The sequence below is a fragment of the Salvelinus namaycush genome, chromosome 7 (genome assembly GCF_016432855.1).
Source record: "Salvelinus namaycush isolate Seneca chromosome 7, SaNama_1.0, whole genome shotgun sequence".
In the NCBI taxonomy this organism is placed as follows: domain Eukaryota; kingdom Metazoa; phylum Chordata; class Actinopteri; order Salmoniformes; family Salmonidae; genus Salvelinus; species Salvelinus namaycush.
The window spans coordinates 11,274,943-11,293,038 of record NC_052313.1 but is presented as its reverse complement, the minus strand read 5'-3'; the positions used below and the strand labels follow the sequence as shown (position 1 = coordinate 11,293,038).

General features: G+C 44.8%; 1 protein-coding gene across 1 annotated transcript; it reads right to left on the bottom strand.

Moving 5' to 3' along the window:
* Positions 1–303: 303 nt before the first annotated feature.
* Positions 304–17,684, bottom strand: LOC120050322 (diamine acetyltransferase 1-like). Its single transcript, XM_038996903.1, has 6 exons — positions 17,447–17,684; positions 6,714–6,765; positions 6,532–6,615; positions 2,125–2,226; positions 1,983–2,023; positions 304–712 (listed from the first exon to the last, which is right to left on the bottom strand). Exons 1-6 carry the CDS (start codon positions 17,510–17,512, stop codon positions 536–538), a joined length of 522 nt encoding a protein of 173 aa, XP_038852831.1. The 5' UTR covers positions 17,513–17,684; the 3' UTR covers positions 304–535.
* Positions 17,685–18,096: the final 412 nt, after the last annotated feature.

Below are 18,096 nucleotides of genomic sequence, written 5' to 3'. Positions count from 1 at the left end.
GCCGTCCCCTCCCCTTCCACACTATCATGACCCATAACATCTGACCCCTGACCTAAGTCCACCTTAATGGGGGGCCAGGGATTTCATTGTAAAGCAATGAACTCACCCCACTTCCCTCCTAGCCCCACAGAAATCAGTCACCATAGAACATAATAACCACCAACATAAACACAATCAAACTACAGAGAAAAAAAATCACTGTATTATAGAATAGTAAAATATATTGGTCAATAATGAAACAGAGAACGCTAGGAATCCTAAGGTGTGTTGATTAACAGAACTGAGAGAACACTAGGAATCCTAAGGTGCGTTGATTAAAAACTACAACTACTAAAACGATGGCTTCAGATAAAATACGTGACCTAAATTATTGACTAGATTGAGGAAGTTTGTGCGCACACATGCTTAATGCCCCTGTCAGAAGTCACACCCCCCACCGCTGAAGTGAAAGACTGGCAAATAATTAAGTAATTTAAATTAAATTGAACAAGTCTGTCACTCTTGTCCCCATCTTTCTATGTGTCTTGGGGCCAGCTCACTCTTTGGAGCCGGAGGACATCTTGAAGAGGGAGCTCTTGTTGATCTTGAAGAGTCTCCATCCCTCATCCTGAGTGATGTCGGCCGCCCCACGACGCTTGTAGAACTCTATTGACTCCTTGTTGCCCTCGGCGACGACGAAGTGCATGCTGTTGCAGCGAGTCTTGAATGCCATCTGGGGGGGAGAGAGGAAGGGAGAGCAGGTGTTAGCACACATAATTCAACCCAAACGTGTTTGATGGGGTTGAGGTCAGGGCTCTGTGCAGGCCAGTCAAGTTCTTCCACACCAATCTTGACAAACCATTTCTGTATGGGTCTCGCTTTGTGCACGGGGGCAATGTCTTGCTTGAACAGGAGAAGGCCTTCCCCAAACTGTTGCCACAAAGTTGGAAGCACAGAATCGTCTAGAATGTCATTGTATGCTGTGTTGTTGATTTCCCTTCACTGGAACTAAGGGGCCTAGCCTGAACCATGAAAAACAGCCCCAGACCCTTATTCCTCCTCCACCAAACTTTACAGTTGGCACTATGCATTGGGGCAGGTCGCGTCCTCCTGGCATCCGTTTAAGCCAAATTTGTCCGTAGGACTGGCAGATGGTGAAGTGTGATTCATCACTCCATAGAACACGTTTCCATTGCTCCAGAGTCCAATGACGGCGAGGTTTACACCACTCCAGCTGACGCTTGGCATTGGGCATGGTGATCTTAGGCTTGTGTGCGGCTGCTTGGCCATGGAAGCCCATTTCATGAATGTGCTGGCGAACAGATCTTATGCGGATGTTGCTTCCAGAAGCAGTTTGGAACTCAGTAGTGAATGTTGCAACCGAGGACAGACGATTTCAGCACTCGGCAGTCCAGTTCTGTGAGCTTGTGGCCTACCACTTCGCAGTTGAGCCGTTGTTGCTCCTAGACCTTTCCACATTACAATAACAGCACTTACAGTTGACCAGGGCAGCTCTAGCAGGGTAGAAATTTGACCAACTGACTTGTTGGAAAGGTGGCATCCTATGACTGTGCCACGTTGAAAGTCACACAGCTCTTCAGTAAGGCCATTCTACTGCCAATGTTTGTTTATGGAGATTGCATGGCTGTGTTCTCGATTTTAAACGCCTGTCAGCAACAGGTGTGGCTGAAAAAGCAGAATCAACTAATTTGAAGGGGGTTTCCATATACATTTTTTATATACAGTGTACATCTTCGCTTTTCCTAACGCACATTGAATTGATTATTTCAACAGCAATAACCAAACAAAACACACAGAGGAAGAACAGAATCAACGGTATGTACAAAAGAAATCATATCTCACTTAAATGGGCTCGATATGGGATTCTGTTTGAGGCATTGACCTACAACAGGATTCTGGCCAGGGCCATGTAACAACTGACTGACAGCTACCATCTAGTTTTTACTATGTTTGTACAGGGTCATAACTCCTAAATTACTCACGTCACTGAGGAGCTTGAGGATCTCTGAGCCAATGCCAATCTCTGGTGGAAGGATGACAGAGAAGGAGAGATTATGGTTACTGGTCAGGTCAGAGAGGAAAGAGAGAGACAGAGTAGGAGAGGAAAATAGTTATTTTGCTTACCCCTGTACTTTTCCATGACAAAGAAGTCTTCCAGGTAAAGCAGCTTGCCAATCCAGGGGTCATAGGTGAAGTAGTACATGGCAAACCCAATCACCACAGGACCTGGACACAAAATAAACCCACACAAAAACAAGCCAGATGTAATGTAACAGCTCGTACCGCAGTTACCCCTAGACACTAAACCAAGGTCAGTTTAGCATTTCCCTAAATGGTTAAGGGTGGTTAGGACTTAGGGGTCAGGGGGGGCAGAGCTGCTCATAGATCTATGGTTAAGATTAACTTGTACTTTCAGTGGTTAACTCAGTCTGGTTGCCAAGGGACTGTGTAAAGAGGAGATGTGTCAGTTGTGTTGTGAGAACTGACGCGTGGAGACGGGCTGTTCTAGCTCAGAGAAGCTTCCAATGGAAGTTGGTTAGCGGGTGTGTGTCATACAAGTGTGTCTGGCCTACATGTGAGTGACATCCACATCCATAACAGGAGTAGGCCTAGACACTATACACACCAGCCTTTCGATCAGAGAGACGTGTGTTTGTGTGTGTACAGCAACATTTCAAACAAGATACCTAGTTACTTCTCAGAGAATGTGCCAAAGTGTAACTGAAATGTTTGTCTCCTCCCAGACACCCACTGTCATGTCATTGTGCATCACATCAATATACAGTGCATTCGGAAAGTATTCAGACCCCTTCCCTTTTTCCACATTTTGTTACGTTACAGCCTTATTCTAAAATGGATTAAATAAAACAATTTCCTCAATCTACACACACAATACCACATAATGACCAAGTTATACATCTTTGCACATTTATATAAATAAATATATATATGTAACAGTATAACTTTAGTCCGTTCCCTCGCCCCGACCCGGGCGCGAACCAGGGACCCTCTGCACACATCAACAACAGTCACCCACGAAGCATCGTTACCCATCGCTCCACAAAAGCTTGCAGAGCAAGGGGGAACCACTACTTCAAGGTCTCAGAGCAAGTGACGTCATCGATTGAAAGGCTATTAGCACGAACCACCGCTAACTAGATAGCAATTTCACATCGGTTACATATACACATTACCGTTCAAAAGTTTAGGGTCACCTAGAAATGTCCTTGTTTTTGAAAAGTGCAAAAAAAGTTTCCCATTTTTGAAATAATATCACATTGATCAGAAATACAGTGTAGACATTTAATGTTGTAAATGACTATTGTAGCTGGAAACGGCTGATTTCTAATGGAATATCTACAGAGGCCCATCAGCAACCATCACTCCGTGTTCCAATGGCACGTTGTGTTAGCTAATCCAAGTTTATAATTTTAAATGGTTAATTGATCATTAGAAAACCCTTTTACAATTATGTTAGCACAGCTGAAAATTGTTGTGCTGATTAAAGAAGCAATAAAGCTGGCCTTCTTTAGACTAGTTGAGTATCCGGAGCATCAGCATTTGTGGGTTTGAATACAGGTTTAAAATGGCCAGAAACAAAGAACTTTCTTCTGAAACTCGCCAGTCTATTCTTGTTCTGAGAAATTAAGTCTATTCCATGTGAGAAATTGCCAAGAAACTTTGTTATTATGGGGTATTGTGTGCAGATTGGTGAGGAGAAAAACTAGTTTAATCCATTTTAGAATAAGTGGAAAAAGTCAAGGAGTATGAATTCTTTCCGAATGCACTGTAACTGTTGTAAGGAAAAGGTGTCTCTGTATCGAGTAAAATAGAATCTTTTCTCCAAAAGATTTCTGGGGGAGTGCGCACATGCGGCTATTCTGTGAACAAAGAAACAGGTATTCCTATATGCTTAAGGGCAGTACAAACTGGGCTAACAGTAAGGGCAGTGTTAGGTTAGATTACTCGTTGGTTATTACTGCATTTTACGGAACTAGAAGCACAAGCATTTCGCTACACTCGCATTAACATCTGCTAACCATGTGTATGTGACAAATAAAATTTGATTTGATTTAAAATTGGGCTAACAGTAAGGGCTGTGGCTGTCATGAAATTTTGTCAGCTGGCGATTGTCAAGCAAATAACTGCCGTTCTCACGGTAATTTATCGTTAATTAACAAATGCATTTAACATCTCCTGGCTTCCACGCATAGCCTACATGCCACTGATGCTGACCTTAAGAACATCTACATTTTAAAAAGTCTAATAAATCCATGTAATATAGCGTACACCATCACAATACATCTATGTATTTTAGACTGGTCTAAAGAAACATGATATGAAGAAAATGTAGTCTATTTCAAAAGAACAGAATAGCATACACCTTGTCCTTATGTTAGGCCCTGACCTGGGTATGTCATATGGCTGTGGGCTACACTAGTTCATTTAGCACACAAGATTTGCTTAGAATTCCATGGCATTGTTTTATTTCATAACTTGAAGAATTAAATTGAACATTGCTGAATAAAAGATTTCTGGGGGAGTGCGCACATGCAGCTATTCTGTGTTGAGCGGTTAACAAAAACAGGTATTCCTATATGCTTAATTTATAATTTTTTATTAAACTTTAGTTGTGATGAAAACATATAGCTCGACGTTTGTATTTTTGATATATTCCAAGGCTGCATGAAGCGACTAATGATGATTTGAAAAAAGTTCCATGAAAAGGCATGAGCTCTGCTTTGTTACTTGTGAGGGCTGCACACATTTCATCAGCCTCTCATTCACAATTTGACAAACACTTGATAATGCCTCGAATTTCCCGGCTGCTTCCACATTCTGTGGCCATAATACCCCTTACTGGCTGAATATAATAATTATAATTCCCTTCTCCCGGCTGCGTGCTCCGAAGCACCTCTCACTTACATGGCTCTCTCGGCCCATCACGTGATCGAGTCTTTCTCACAGGCTACAAGTGAAGACAGACACATCAGGGACACAACTGCGTGCGTCCTTATCCAATTCCGAGGCGCACATTGGAGATATAGGAAGAACTATCCACATTTACTTTTCGTCAGCCAGCAAGATGAGTAGGCCTAACGAACAGCAAAAGCACTAGCCTATGTCAATCTACTATCCCCCATAGTACAAACGTTGACCTATTCTGTGTGATAAATAAATATTCCAAACATAGTCTAGGACAGGTGTGTGATGCAATAGATCCCAAATTAATACAACCACTAGCATCACAAAAACCTTTAAGCAATGAGGCTGACGCAACAGATCAAAACGTTTAGCTTAAAATGTTGATAGCCTAATAGTTTATTTCGTTACATTATAAGTTCAGCAATGTGCAGACGGCAGTAGGCTATAAGCGCAAATGTTCCATAATTCAGTTCTCAAAAGTGACCGCAAATGCAATTATGCATGTATTGCTTTTATTATAAAGGTGCATTTTTATGGTAAATTCTTCCTCAAGCGCTGCGTATGCCAGTTAGGCTCTACACCAGTTGTAAGGAAGTTATTATTTGGCCACTAGTTGTGGTACAAACCTTACCAAACATATGGGCCAGGCTACATGAGGTGTGCAACTACAGTATGATTTGAAAAAGTTGCACAAAAAAAAGGGATGCACAGTTTATTGCCTTACTGCACACAAGCTGGGCATCATTCACAAGTGACAGGCTAATAGTGTCACCTATCAGACTGTTCTGGATTTAATTTAGTCTTTACATATACTAAATAATGTATGTGTGAAATTTGTTTTGATTTAGAAAGGTGCATGATAATGGTCCAGTCTCGAAACAGGGACAGGGGGATGCATGTCATCTATGCACTTAAATAAAGAATGGAGGACGCTTTTCCCGTGGTTCATTTTCATGCCAGCCAGGTAAGTTATACTCCTGTTGTACAGAGAAGCAATGCGCTTAATATTAGTAATGTTGAGAAATAAATATAGTAGGCCTAGCCTATAGAAAGCTGATCTTCCTCTTTTCAGTAGAGGCCATCACTCTGTTTTCTCACTTAATTTCATAGCCTATAGAAATGTTGCGCAACATGAGCTCATGGACTCTCATGAAGTGTTTGATTAGATTTTTGATAACATTTGCATTGATGTCAGAGTGGTTAGAGGGACAATAGAGTACTGAGTACCAGGCAGTTAGCAAGTTTGGTAGGCTACTAATGACCTTCAGTAGAATCAGAGCTTTGAGAAGACTGAATACCGTCACATGGAATTTGACTGCCATCATGACTCGTGGCTGCAGGTGTGGCGGTAATACGGTCCCCGTAACAGCCCTAATAACAGGTTTGGTATATGTTTGACATAGGGTCAGTAGCTACATGCCAGGGATCCCCATGGCACAGAAATGTTCTTCTATGCATAGGAGAGGCACTGTTTCAGTCAAGGCCATCTGATGTAGTTTGCTATAATACTTGTCTATGTCACACTCAACATCCGTCCAATCCTCTGAGATGTACAGGTGTGCTCCAGGGGATAGGCGGAATGATTTGATATACATAATCTCTTACCGTTGTTGCTCTGCGGCTCACTGGGGACTTCTGCCACGACACAGCGGTATAATGGATAGTCACCGAATCCGTCCTCGAGCAGATCTGTTTTTACAACGTTAGAAATGCCTTATAAACTCTATGCACTGCAGTCAATCACACGGTGAACGAGACAGAAATGCTTTAGTTTCATTCAGACTCACCTTCCTCAGTCAGTATCACGTGGTCTTCCATTTCTTCATATTTAGCCAGTTCCTGAACAGAAGAAACATTTCAGATTCAAAACCAAGAACAGCGAGTCAATAGGGGAACGTTTATCATTCACTGAGAAAAGTGACGGTCAACGAAGAGAACAGCGTTTAACATAAACACAATCAAAATGGAGGAAACCGGGCTCGTTGCCAACGTAATAAACAAAGGTACAAAACTACAGAGGAAACTGTGATACAGACGGATATCCAGCTGAAATTGTCTGTATTTGTCACCTTCAAGACAGACAAGTTTGCAGAGTTTCTCTGAATGCAGTTAGGATGAGCACATTTAAAATACCCAAATTGTATTTATATCAAAATCTCTATCACCCCTCAGATACTATAGTCTTACTTCTGATGTATCGTGTCTTTAGGATAGCAATGTTCCAAGTTTAACCCAGAATCCAACACCTTCAAACACCAAGTTAGGTAAGTCTAACTTCAAAATAGGCCAGAGAATCACTGTCAATCGTGAATGATAATTATTCAGGTTTTACCAGTGAAATATTCAAACTGCGTCTGCATGCCAATCATTTGGTCTCAATCAGCTTAATTGGAATATGCATTTAGATTTTCTTGAATTGCTGTTTCATGAGCAAATTAGAGGAGATGGTGTTAAACGATAGTTACCAGAGTGTAACTCCAGTTCTATGAGTGGAGCTCCGCCCCATAGGGGAGCTCTGCTCCTAGTGGTTTACCCCGCTGCCTAGGCAGCGAATAGCCTGAGAGAAAATTATGCACACACCTGCAGCCAATAGGAGTACAGGTGTCCCTATATAAGGGGACGCTTCCCCTCAATCAGCCTCCCGAAAAAAAAATATTCAGCGAGACTGGGGGTCGGCAGGGCTTTAAGCCCTTTGGGGCTCCGCTCCACTCGTAAAACTGGAGTTACACTCCGGTAACTATCGTTCTACATCGTGGAGCACCGCCCCATAGGGGAGCTCTGCTCCTAGTGGTTTAAGGCGGAGCGAAACGCTCCCAAAATGTACTCCCTGCCGAGCCAAACACTTTCTACTTGAGAAAAGGTCAGCTCAGCAATGGCTGCGACCAAATCCCACAGTACTGTAATTTACTGTGAACCACACTCAATTACAATGTACTGTGTTCTTGATCTAATCTGCTCACTCAGTCTAAAGGCAAAGCCAATGACTAGTGAGCAGATCATAGAATATGAGTCACACTAACTGTACCACAGATAGATAAACTCAACTCTATTGATATTCAGATTGGTCTAATAGTACTGTAATATCAATTACAGAACTATATCCCTAATCCCTCCGCCCAACACAGTCATAGACTGGTGGGCAAGATATAACACATAACTCAACTGTGCCATTCAGCCAGGAGTCATGTCCTGCAGTCCTTCTAATAAAGGAAAAAACGGACCTGATGGAAACCCTGTCCATTAATTCTGTGTTTTTCCGCCTTAATGCTAGCCTTCACGTCAGCAAAGCTGAGTACAGGCTGAACCAATTTAGAAGACATGCTCACTGCTTTCTCAGTGTAACCTACCACACTCAATCCATAGGCAGAGCCAATGATTCGTGGGCAGATGATAGAATTTAGGCCAACTATTCTGACTCAGCAGATAGATGATGCCTCAATATTCCCTCAACTTTAGTGACCGGTCTAATAGTCAAGTAACACTAGGTTACAGTACTATTTCCCAGTGTAACAGTATAACTTTAGTCCGTTCCCTCGCCCCGACCCGGGCGCGAACCAGGGACCCTCTGCACACATCAACAACAGTCACCCACGAAGCATCTTTAACCCATCGCTCCACAAAAGCCCCGGCTCTTGCAGAGCAAGGGGAACCACTACTTCAAGGTCTCAGAGCAAGTGACGTCACCGATTGAAAGGCTATTAGCGAGCACCACCGCTAACTAGCTAGCCATTTCACATCCGTTACACCAGCATAATGACACACTGGTGGCAGTCTAGTATTGACAGTGTCAAACAAAGGTCATGTTACACGTGTCTCTCTCTCTTCTGTCAAAAAAGAGCGGACCTAATGGGAACACAGCCCATTAGTCCTGCAACCTTTCTTAACTCAAGTTCTGCCCTCAACTACGCTGAGTACAGAACGAGCTAGAGAGTTAGACGACATGTCCAACAGGTAGAATCGGATAAAAGGAGACGGTGACGACCACGACGCCGCTGCACAAATACCCTCTACCCCAATTCCTCTGAAAAGTGCCATAGACGCCGCTACTCCACGAGGCATTGGACGCCCTGCCGCCTCATAAGCCGTCTCAATGCCTTCTCAAAGCCAATGAGACAGCCTCTGTTTTGAGAGTGGTCTACCCAGTGCATTAGCACCGTGACACACAAACAATTGAGGTGATGACCTAATCATCGCCGTGCGCTGCACGTAGCACACCAAGGTGCACACTGGGCACAGGCGATGAAGTCTCTCCTCTCTCCGCTCCGCATGAGGAAGGGGGAAGAAAGCCCATAGCTCAACAGTCTGCGACCTGTATGAGCTCTTAATAACCTTCGGCGTAAATGCCGGGATAGGACGTAACACCGCTCTGCTCAAGTCGCCATCTATGGCAAGGCAGTCGGGTCTCGTCGAAAGAGCACACAAATCACTGACACGCTTGGCTGTAGTCAAGGCAAGCAACAGTGCCGTCTTCAGAGACAACATCTTGAGGGGAATTTGATTCAATGGTTCGAACGGCGTCTCACAGAGCGCCTCGAGTACCAAAGTTAAATCCCACTGTGGTAGCGTGGCTCTAGCCACTGGCCTAAGCCACCGCGTCCCCAATAGAAACCGTTTCACTAAAGGGTGACTGAAAACAGTGTCTCTGCCAAACCCCTCATGACAAGCTGAAATCGCTGCCGCGAACACCTTAATGGTGGCGGGTGAGTGCTGCTTGTCAAACATGAACTGTAGGAAAGAGAGCACACTCTCAACCTGACAGCACACGGGGTCTACATTCTCTGTGACGCACCCTTGTGAAAACATGTTCCATCTACTGGCATAAGTCCTGTATGTGGAACTGGCACGTGAGCCCTATATGGTTCTGATTACCAAATCAGATAACCCACAGCGCTCTAACCTGTCCCTCTCAGGAGCCAGTCCTTCAGTGGCTGGCTATCAATATGATTGACAGCCCTCCTGTTTTCACACGTGCTAGCAGTGGGAGAATGCAGGACAGCGGTGGAAATGCGTACAGTAGAACCTCTGGCCACTAGTGCGCAAAAGCGTCTATCCCTAGTGGTGGTTCGTCCTGGGCTCGTAGAGAAAACCATAGGGGACATTGCGCGTTCACACGTGACGCGAACAGGTCCACCTCGGCTCTCCCGAACCGTTCCCATATTTGGAGAACAACATCGGGGTGCAGTCGCCACTCGTCGTCTCGGGGACCCCCTCGAGACATGAGGTCTGCTCCGATATTCTGACAGCCTGGAATGTGTGCTGCTGTCAACGAGCGAAGGTGCTCCTCGTGAGCCCACAGCCACAATTCCTCCGCCAACCGGTGGAGTGCAGGAGACCTGACTCCCCCTTGGCGATTTATATAGGCTACTGTCGTTCTGTTTTTCTGACCAGACCAGCACGTCGTGTCCCCGTAGGGTGGACATGAAGCGGGTCAGAACCAGTAGAACCGTTTCCAATTCCAGGAGGTTTATGTGACATCCCGTGCCATTACGCACGGGTCTCTCCAATAGTTCAGATCCGCTCTGAGTGAGAGGGGAACTGTCAACAACCGACAACGGTGCTCACTGAGTCCAGTCGTAGTTGAGCAAACCATCGCTGTGTTTTGCGCATATGCAAAAGTCCCAGCGGAACCACGGAGTGGGCAGACGACATGAGACCCAAAAGTGTCATGACGGAATGCGCCGTCACCATGTGATTCGGATAAAACTTTCTCAGGGCTAACAACAAGGCAGCCCGTCGAGGATCCGAAATTCGTGCCCTCATTGTCAGTGTCTAGCTGTAATCCCAGATAGACAATCTGCTGACTGGGCCAAGGCGCACTCTTTTTCCAATTCACAGCGAACCCCAGATGCGTGAGGTGAATCACTGTCTGTGTCGTGTGTGATCGCCAGCTCTGCTGACGGGGCCAAAACCAGTAGGTCGTCTAGGTAGGCTAACCCTTCGAACACACCGACTGCGTCATTGCATCACTGCTGCATAACATTTTGCGCAGCTAGGCAACTATACTGATGCAGGTACCTTTTGCAAATGGTCGCATGCGGTTGGACACATGGAGGAGAGAATCATTTTCGCAGTATCCTCAAAACCGTGTCTTTTTGACACAACTGCTGACAGCTACAGGGACATAAACACAAAAAATGCTGTTTGGAGACAAGTGTCCACAATAGTAGGATTGCCAGGTCAGTTTAGTAGTGAGCTTGTGCTAGATGTGGCTAGTTAGCGTTAGCTAGCTAGCTAACCTAGCTTGCTAACCTAGCCAATGAGGTGTGTGTGAAAGAAATAGTCATACCACCTTCCTCAACGTTTGTCTCATTGTTGAAAGAGCCTACTCTGCCTATCTTGACTATTTATTATTGCATTTCGCTCCAAAACTGCATTTTGGAGGGAAATTATATTATAGGCTCTCACAATTAATTTGAGGATGTCATCGAATAAATAATATACTTGGCAAATAAATAAATAAAAAATGTAAAGAAATTATGCAATCAAACTGTTTTTATGTAATCCCAAATTTTTACTGAATGTGTGCAAAAAAAAAATCTACATTCATATTTTGCTACTTTCTGTCAAGTCCACTCATACAATTTGATGCATACGTTCGATTTATCGAACGTATGCACCACACAGAACGCACTGCAACTGCCTCTGCAACGCAATGCTGCAAGGCAAATGCAGCGTTCCATTGGAAATGAATGTACTTCTGGTGTATCGAAACGCAATGACGCAGTCGGTGTGTTCGAAGCGTAATAGCCTTATCCCTTGACGGCGCAACGGCTCCAATGCTGCCTCCACACATTTGGAAAACGTGCGAGGTGCCAGGGCGTACCCGAATGACATTCTCGCATACTCGTACACCACCCCTTGAAAGGCGAAACGCAGAAACTTCCTGTGACGCGGAAGTACTGGCACATGAAAGTATGATCCTTTAGATCTAGATCGTGAGCATTCGGAAAAGCGGTTTGGCTACGCTCTCGACGAGAGTGCGTAAATCCAATATCGGCCTCATTCCCCCCGTCATTTTTGGCACTAGGAAATAGGGCGAATATATGACTGCTACCTGTATTACTCTATGGCCCAAGCCGCCGCTGTCTCCCAACACTGAAGTGGTGGGACAGCCCAAGGTGGGCCCCCTACGAACGGGGGAGGGAACACTAACGCGTTCTGAGAGAATCGGGGGCGCCGACACTTCGGTTATACATGTAACCTTGTGGTTCCAGCCCTCCGTGAACTCAGCACGGGTCTGCGCTACACTAATTGAGGCGCCAGCCGTCTCCCAATAGCGATTGCTTCATCGGCCCACTATGGGGCTGTGTACGCAGGCTGCTCTTAAAACCTCTATCTACTTCACTCCTCAGAGTGTGTAGTGTTGGGTTTTTATGAGGTATAGCATGACGGCTCATTACGAGCGTCCGTCTTGCTTTCCTCTTGTCATTCTCACTCACAACGTCCCTCTGTGTGTGCTCAACTCCGCAATGGGCTGGCTGCACACAGAGTGGTGAGAGAGAGATAGAAGGAATCTGAGCGATCTCAGTTTTGTTAAGGAAAAGAGGTTATCTTGTGACAAAGTCAAATGGAACACATTCTTTATTAAACACAGACACAACTCCTCCATCCCTTTGCAGGGGTGGGGGATGAACAGTGGGCGCCCTCACATGAAGTGCAGCGCTGTCTCCCGTCCTCTCCCCCTCGTCCCGTCATGGCAGTCGTCTTTTCTGACTGCCTCTCGGCTGTCAGGGTTTCACCGCCGCCTTCTCTGGTGCTGCCGGAGGGGCTGGGCCCACTCTCGGTACTCCAGGTGCAGCTGCTCGACGTGCTCTCCGTCTGGCCGTAGACCCTGGTCTACTGGAAACGGTGGAGCGATGGGGATCTTTCGTAGCTGTTTTAGATCCTCCTGCCAAAGGCAGGTGTCTAGCCAGCTGCTTTGTCTCCTCCTCAAGCTTCCCAAAACGCGCCGTCGCATCTGTGACCGCGGCTCCAAAGAGACCGCTGTCAGAGATGGGGGCGTTCAATAGGGCGGCTTTGTCGGTCTCCTTCATAGCCGTCAAAGACAGCCAGAGGTGTCGTTCCAGTACCACCGAAGTGGCCATGGATCTCCTCGCACATACAGCCGATGCCTGTGTGAGATGGAGAATGGCGCCGGAAATCTTCGACGCTTCCTCCATCTCCTCTCTACCCGTGGTGAGACGGGATAGAGAGGCTGCCAAGAGGGCAATATTATTCGCTGCTGCTACAGCCTGTGTACTTAGAACAAAGGACTTCCCAGCCAGCCAGCTGTGCTGTGGTCCTTAGTCGTCGGTAATGTGGGTCTCTTGGCCGACAGCCAAGAGCTCGAACCTGGCACCAGGTACGCCGCTAGTGCGGTTCTCCGTCCACTTTAGTGAATGGGATATACGCCTTCACCGGTGCTCTGGCCGTCAAAGGCGTTTCCCATGCACCCTCCACATATTTGGCGAGCGAGGGCATGGTCTGTGCCAAAAGTACCGCTGCCCGTCTTGGTCTGTAATAGGGGCCACCACCAATCAAATCCACTTCCGAAACGGAGGGAAAGGGGGCCAGCCTGCTCGCAGCCCGCTCAATGAGCCCTGTAAAATCAGAGCGCAGAGAGGCCACTGCGTAGGAGGGGGCTGCTGAAAATTCAGAGCCCATTTCCTCCTCGCATAAGGATGAGAAAATCCCCTCTCTCGCCAGGAAGGGGGGGGGGGGGTTCAGCCTCGGTCGGTACGGTCGTTAGACTGGATTCTTTCGGAGAAAAACCCAGACACTACCCAACATCCTCATCCTCTCTAGAGGCGCCGTCATCATATGACGCCATCGCGTCCTCTAGAGGGGAAATCCTCACTGAAAAATGCCCATCGCTGTTTCCTCTCCTTTAAAGAAAGGAGTGAACAGCTAGGGCATTCCGGAGGATCTGTGAGGCCGCCCCTAGCGTGCTTTGAACCTAAGCACACAAAACATAGTTCGTGCGGGTCCAAAGCCATCATAGTGAAGCAGCGACACTGAGCTCTTAAAAGAGCTTTTGGGGGTAGAAAAGGCGTGCTCATTGAAGGCCGACGTCAACAACAGGATATCGATGACGGGTTCGTCCTGAGATTTCTTCTCTTCTAGGCTTCTTCAGTCCAGTCCTGTCACTGAAAATAATGGGAGGCTGATTGAGGGGAAGCGTCCTCTTATATAGGGACACCTGTACTCCTATTGGCTGCAGGTGTGTGCATAATTTTCTCTCAGGCTATTCGCTGCCTAGGCAGCGGGGTAAACCACTAGGAGCAGAGCTCGCCTATGGAGCGGAGCTCCACGATGTAGAACTACACAGAAAAAAATTATAAAACGTGTTGGTCCCATGATTCATGAGATTAAATAAAAGATCCCAGAAATGTTTCATACGCACAAAAAGCTAATAACAAAAATATATGGAAATTTCTGCTCAACCCAAAATTATAACCAACTAATTGCAGCATTACCGCAAAAATGGAAGAGGCAAGTGGCAGGGGGAGAAAGTAAGGAATTTGTCTGTCGGCCCTGCATTAAAGACCAAAATTGAAAAAAAAACTGTGATAAATAAAACTGGTATACTTTTTTATTTAAGGACTCAAATTGACAGCTGTGCCATATAGATTGCAAAATAGTTGGTAAGAGATTTTTGATATACTGATTCCATGGCACACGGTTTATGAACTGATACACAAAATGACGCTGGATTCAAAACATCGTTTTTCAATGTACAGTTGAAGTCGGAAGTTTACATACACTTTGGTTGGAGTTATTAAAACTTGTTTTTCAACCACTCCACAAATTTCTTGTTAACGAACTATAGTTTTAGCAAGTCGGTTAGGACATCTACTTTGTGTATGACACAAGTCATTTTTCCAACAATTGTTTACAGACAGATTATTTCACTTATAATTCACTGTATCACAATTCCAGTGGGTCAGAAGTTTACATACACTAAGTTGACTGTGCCTTTAAACAGCTTGGAAAATTCCGGAAAATTCCAGAAAATGATGTCATGGATTTAGAAGCTTCTGATAGGCTAATTGACATCATTTGAATCAATTGGAGGTGTACCTGTGGATGCATTTCAAGGCCTACCTTCAAATTCAGTGCCTCTTTGCTTGACATCATGGGAAAATCAAAAGAAATCAGTCAAGACCTCAGAAAAATAATTGTAGACCTCCACAAGTCTGGTTCATCCTTGGGAGCAATTTCCAAACGCCTGAAGGGACCACGTTCATCTGTACAAACAATAGTACGCAAGTATAAACACCATGGGACCACGCAGCCGTCATTACCGCTCAGGAAGGAGACGCGTTCTGTCTCCTAGAGATGAACGTACTTTGGTGCGAAAAGTGCAAATCAATTCCAGAACAACAGCAAAGGACCTTTGTGAAGATGCTGGAGGAAACAGGTACAAAAGTATCTATATCCACAGTAAAACAAGTCCTATATCGACATAACCTGAAAGGCCGCTCAGCAAGGAAGAAGCCACTGCTCCAAAACCGCCATAAAAAAGCCAGACTACGGTTTACAACTGCATATGGGGACAAAGATCATACTTTTTGGAGAAATGTCCTCTGGTCTGATGAAACAAAAATAGAACTGTTTGGCCGTAATGACCATCGTTATGTTTGGAGGAAAAAGGGGGAGGCTTGCAAGCCACAGAACACCATCCCAACTGTGAAGCACGGGGGTGGCAGCATCATGTGCGGGTGCTTTGCTGCAGGAGGGACTGGTGCACTTCACAAAATAGATGGCAAGAACCTGACTCAGTTACACCAGCTCTGTCAGGAGGAATGGGCCAAAATTCACCCAACTTCTTGTGGGAAGCTTGTGGAAGGCTAACCAAAACGTTTGACCCAAGTTCAACAATTTAAAGGCAATGCTACCAAAATTCTTGCAACCAATATAATGTTATGTACTGTATATGGAGGACACAACATTTCAAAATGTTATTATGGTTCACTGGATGCCCTTTTCTTAAATTACAAAAGGGAAAATAAAACAAATATGGGTTGTATTTACAATGGTGTTTGTTCGTCACTGGTTTCCCCTTTGTGGCAACAGGTCAATAAATCCTCCCAATAGTTATGGGAGTTTATCAAAATGTGAGTTGTTAAAAAAAAAATGGTGGGTGTAATCTGAGGAAAATATATCTCTAATATGGTCATACATTTGGCAGGAGGTTAGGAAGCAGCAAACATACCTGCATCCCACTGCTGGCTTGCTTCTGAAGCTATGCAGGGTTGGTCCTGCCTGGATGGGAGACCAGATGCTGCTGGAAGTGGAGCCAGTAGGAGGCACCCTTTCCTCTGGTCTAAAAAAATATCCCAATGCCCCAGGGCAGTGATTGGGGACATTGCCCTGTGTAGGGTGCCGTCTTTCGGTTAGGACTTTAAACAGGTATCCTGACTCTCATGGCACTTATTGTAAGAGTAGGGGTGTTAACCCTGGTGTCCTGGCTAAATTCCCAATACCATCATGGTCACCTAATCATCCCCAGCATACAATTGGCTCATTCCTCTCCCCTGTAACTATTCCCCAGGTCGTTGCTGTAAATGAGAATGTGTTCTCAGTCAACTCATGTGTGTGCACATAGCCTGTCTTCTCTTGCGCCAGGTATAGCCTCTCTCAATAGCAAGGCTCTGCTCCCTGAGTCTGTCCATAAAGAGATATTAACTCTCACACACACACACAGCCAATGACGTGTGCCTCACCATGCAATAGTTACTTCAAATGCATCTTCTCATTATACATTTCAACACCTGTTGAAAAAAGGATTTCTCCCTTTCTCTGGACTGTATTGCAGCCGATTGCTTCCCCACCACCACAGAAAGCACTGAGCTAGACTGAAACACCTGCATTTTGGAGCTGCCTTACTCAAGAAAACAAAAAAAGAGACCATGTTTGTATGCAGCTTTATTAACTCAATGATGTAATATTTTTTTATATATATTTTTTTACATTGTTTGCAAACTGATGTGTGACATATTAATGCCAAAATAACATGCAAAACAGGCAAGTCCCCCCCACCAATATATATATATATATATATTAGGGTTTTTTGCTAAGAATGTGGGGCTCAAAACAGATGGGGCTCTGACCTGAATGACGGGTCGCCAGTGCTGATTCTTGAAGAACAAAAACCTCATGAGCTTTAAGTTCAACAACGGTACCCCATCACAACCCACGAATTTGAGAGCGCTTTTGCTCCGTACATTATATTCCAAAAATAATTGCCCACTTATAATAACATTACGGTAGGTACATGCATGTCAAACGTAAACAAGGAAGTACAATTTGAAGCGCTGTCAATTATCCCTTTACTCTTGGCCAGATTTGCTTCATCTGTCCCCCCTTTTTCATAGTTGTATTTTGCTATTTAACTAGCTAACTAACTTCTCAAGTGTCTTTAGATAGCAAATCAACGATACCTCAGCGACAGTATTTCCGTGTGTATTGTTGGACTGGAGAAGAGTGAAACCAGTCAATTTTCTAGCTAAGCAAGCAGTGATTTTAGTTTACGGCTTACCTTTATCAGTCGCAGTATGTCAGGCACATCTTTGGATTCAGCTTTCCGTATTTTAAAATTTTCCATTTTCTTATTTTATATTAATAAGAGCTAAACAATCGACTTAAAATGTAGCTAGTTATCTAGCTAGCTGACGTTAGCTACCTTGCTTGTTCTATTCAAACCAAGTCCTTCTAAGCTAAAAGTTCGCTAGATATATCGAAGGACATTGTTGAGAGGGTAGTGAGATTGGAGATGCCTTTTTATCCTATTGATGTGTGTGCAATGCCACGCGCATGTTTTTTTTTACTGTCATAAATGCATCAGAGGTTTCATTAGCGTGTCTGTTTTACTGTCATAAATGCATCAGAGGTTTCACTAGCCATAAAGACATCAAGATAGTTAACACATTCATAATTTAGGGTTACAATAAAACAGATGTCACATTTCTGGTTAGTCCATAGTTAGTTAGTTTCCTTTTTGTATTAGGGTGCAGTTACAGAAATCCTTTTCTATACCTATAAGTCACATGATTTCATAAGAAAATATTACTGCAGTGAGGTGTCCTTGGATGAATGTCAACAAGATGCATGACCATACAGAAATGCCAATGGTGGAGGTGTTGCTGTTTATATTCAGAACCACATTCCTGTAAAGCTTAGAAAGGATCT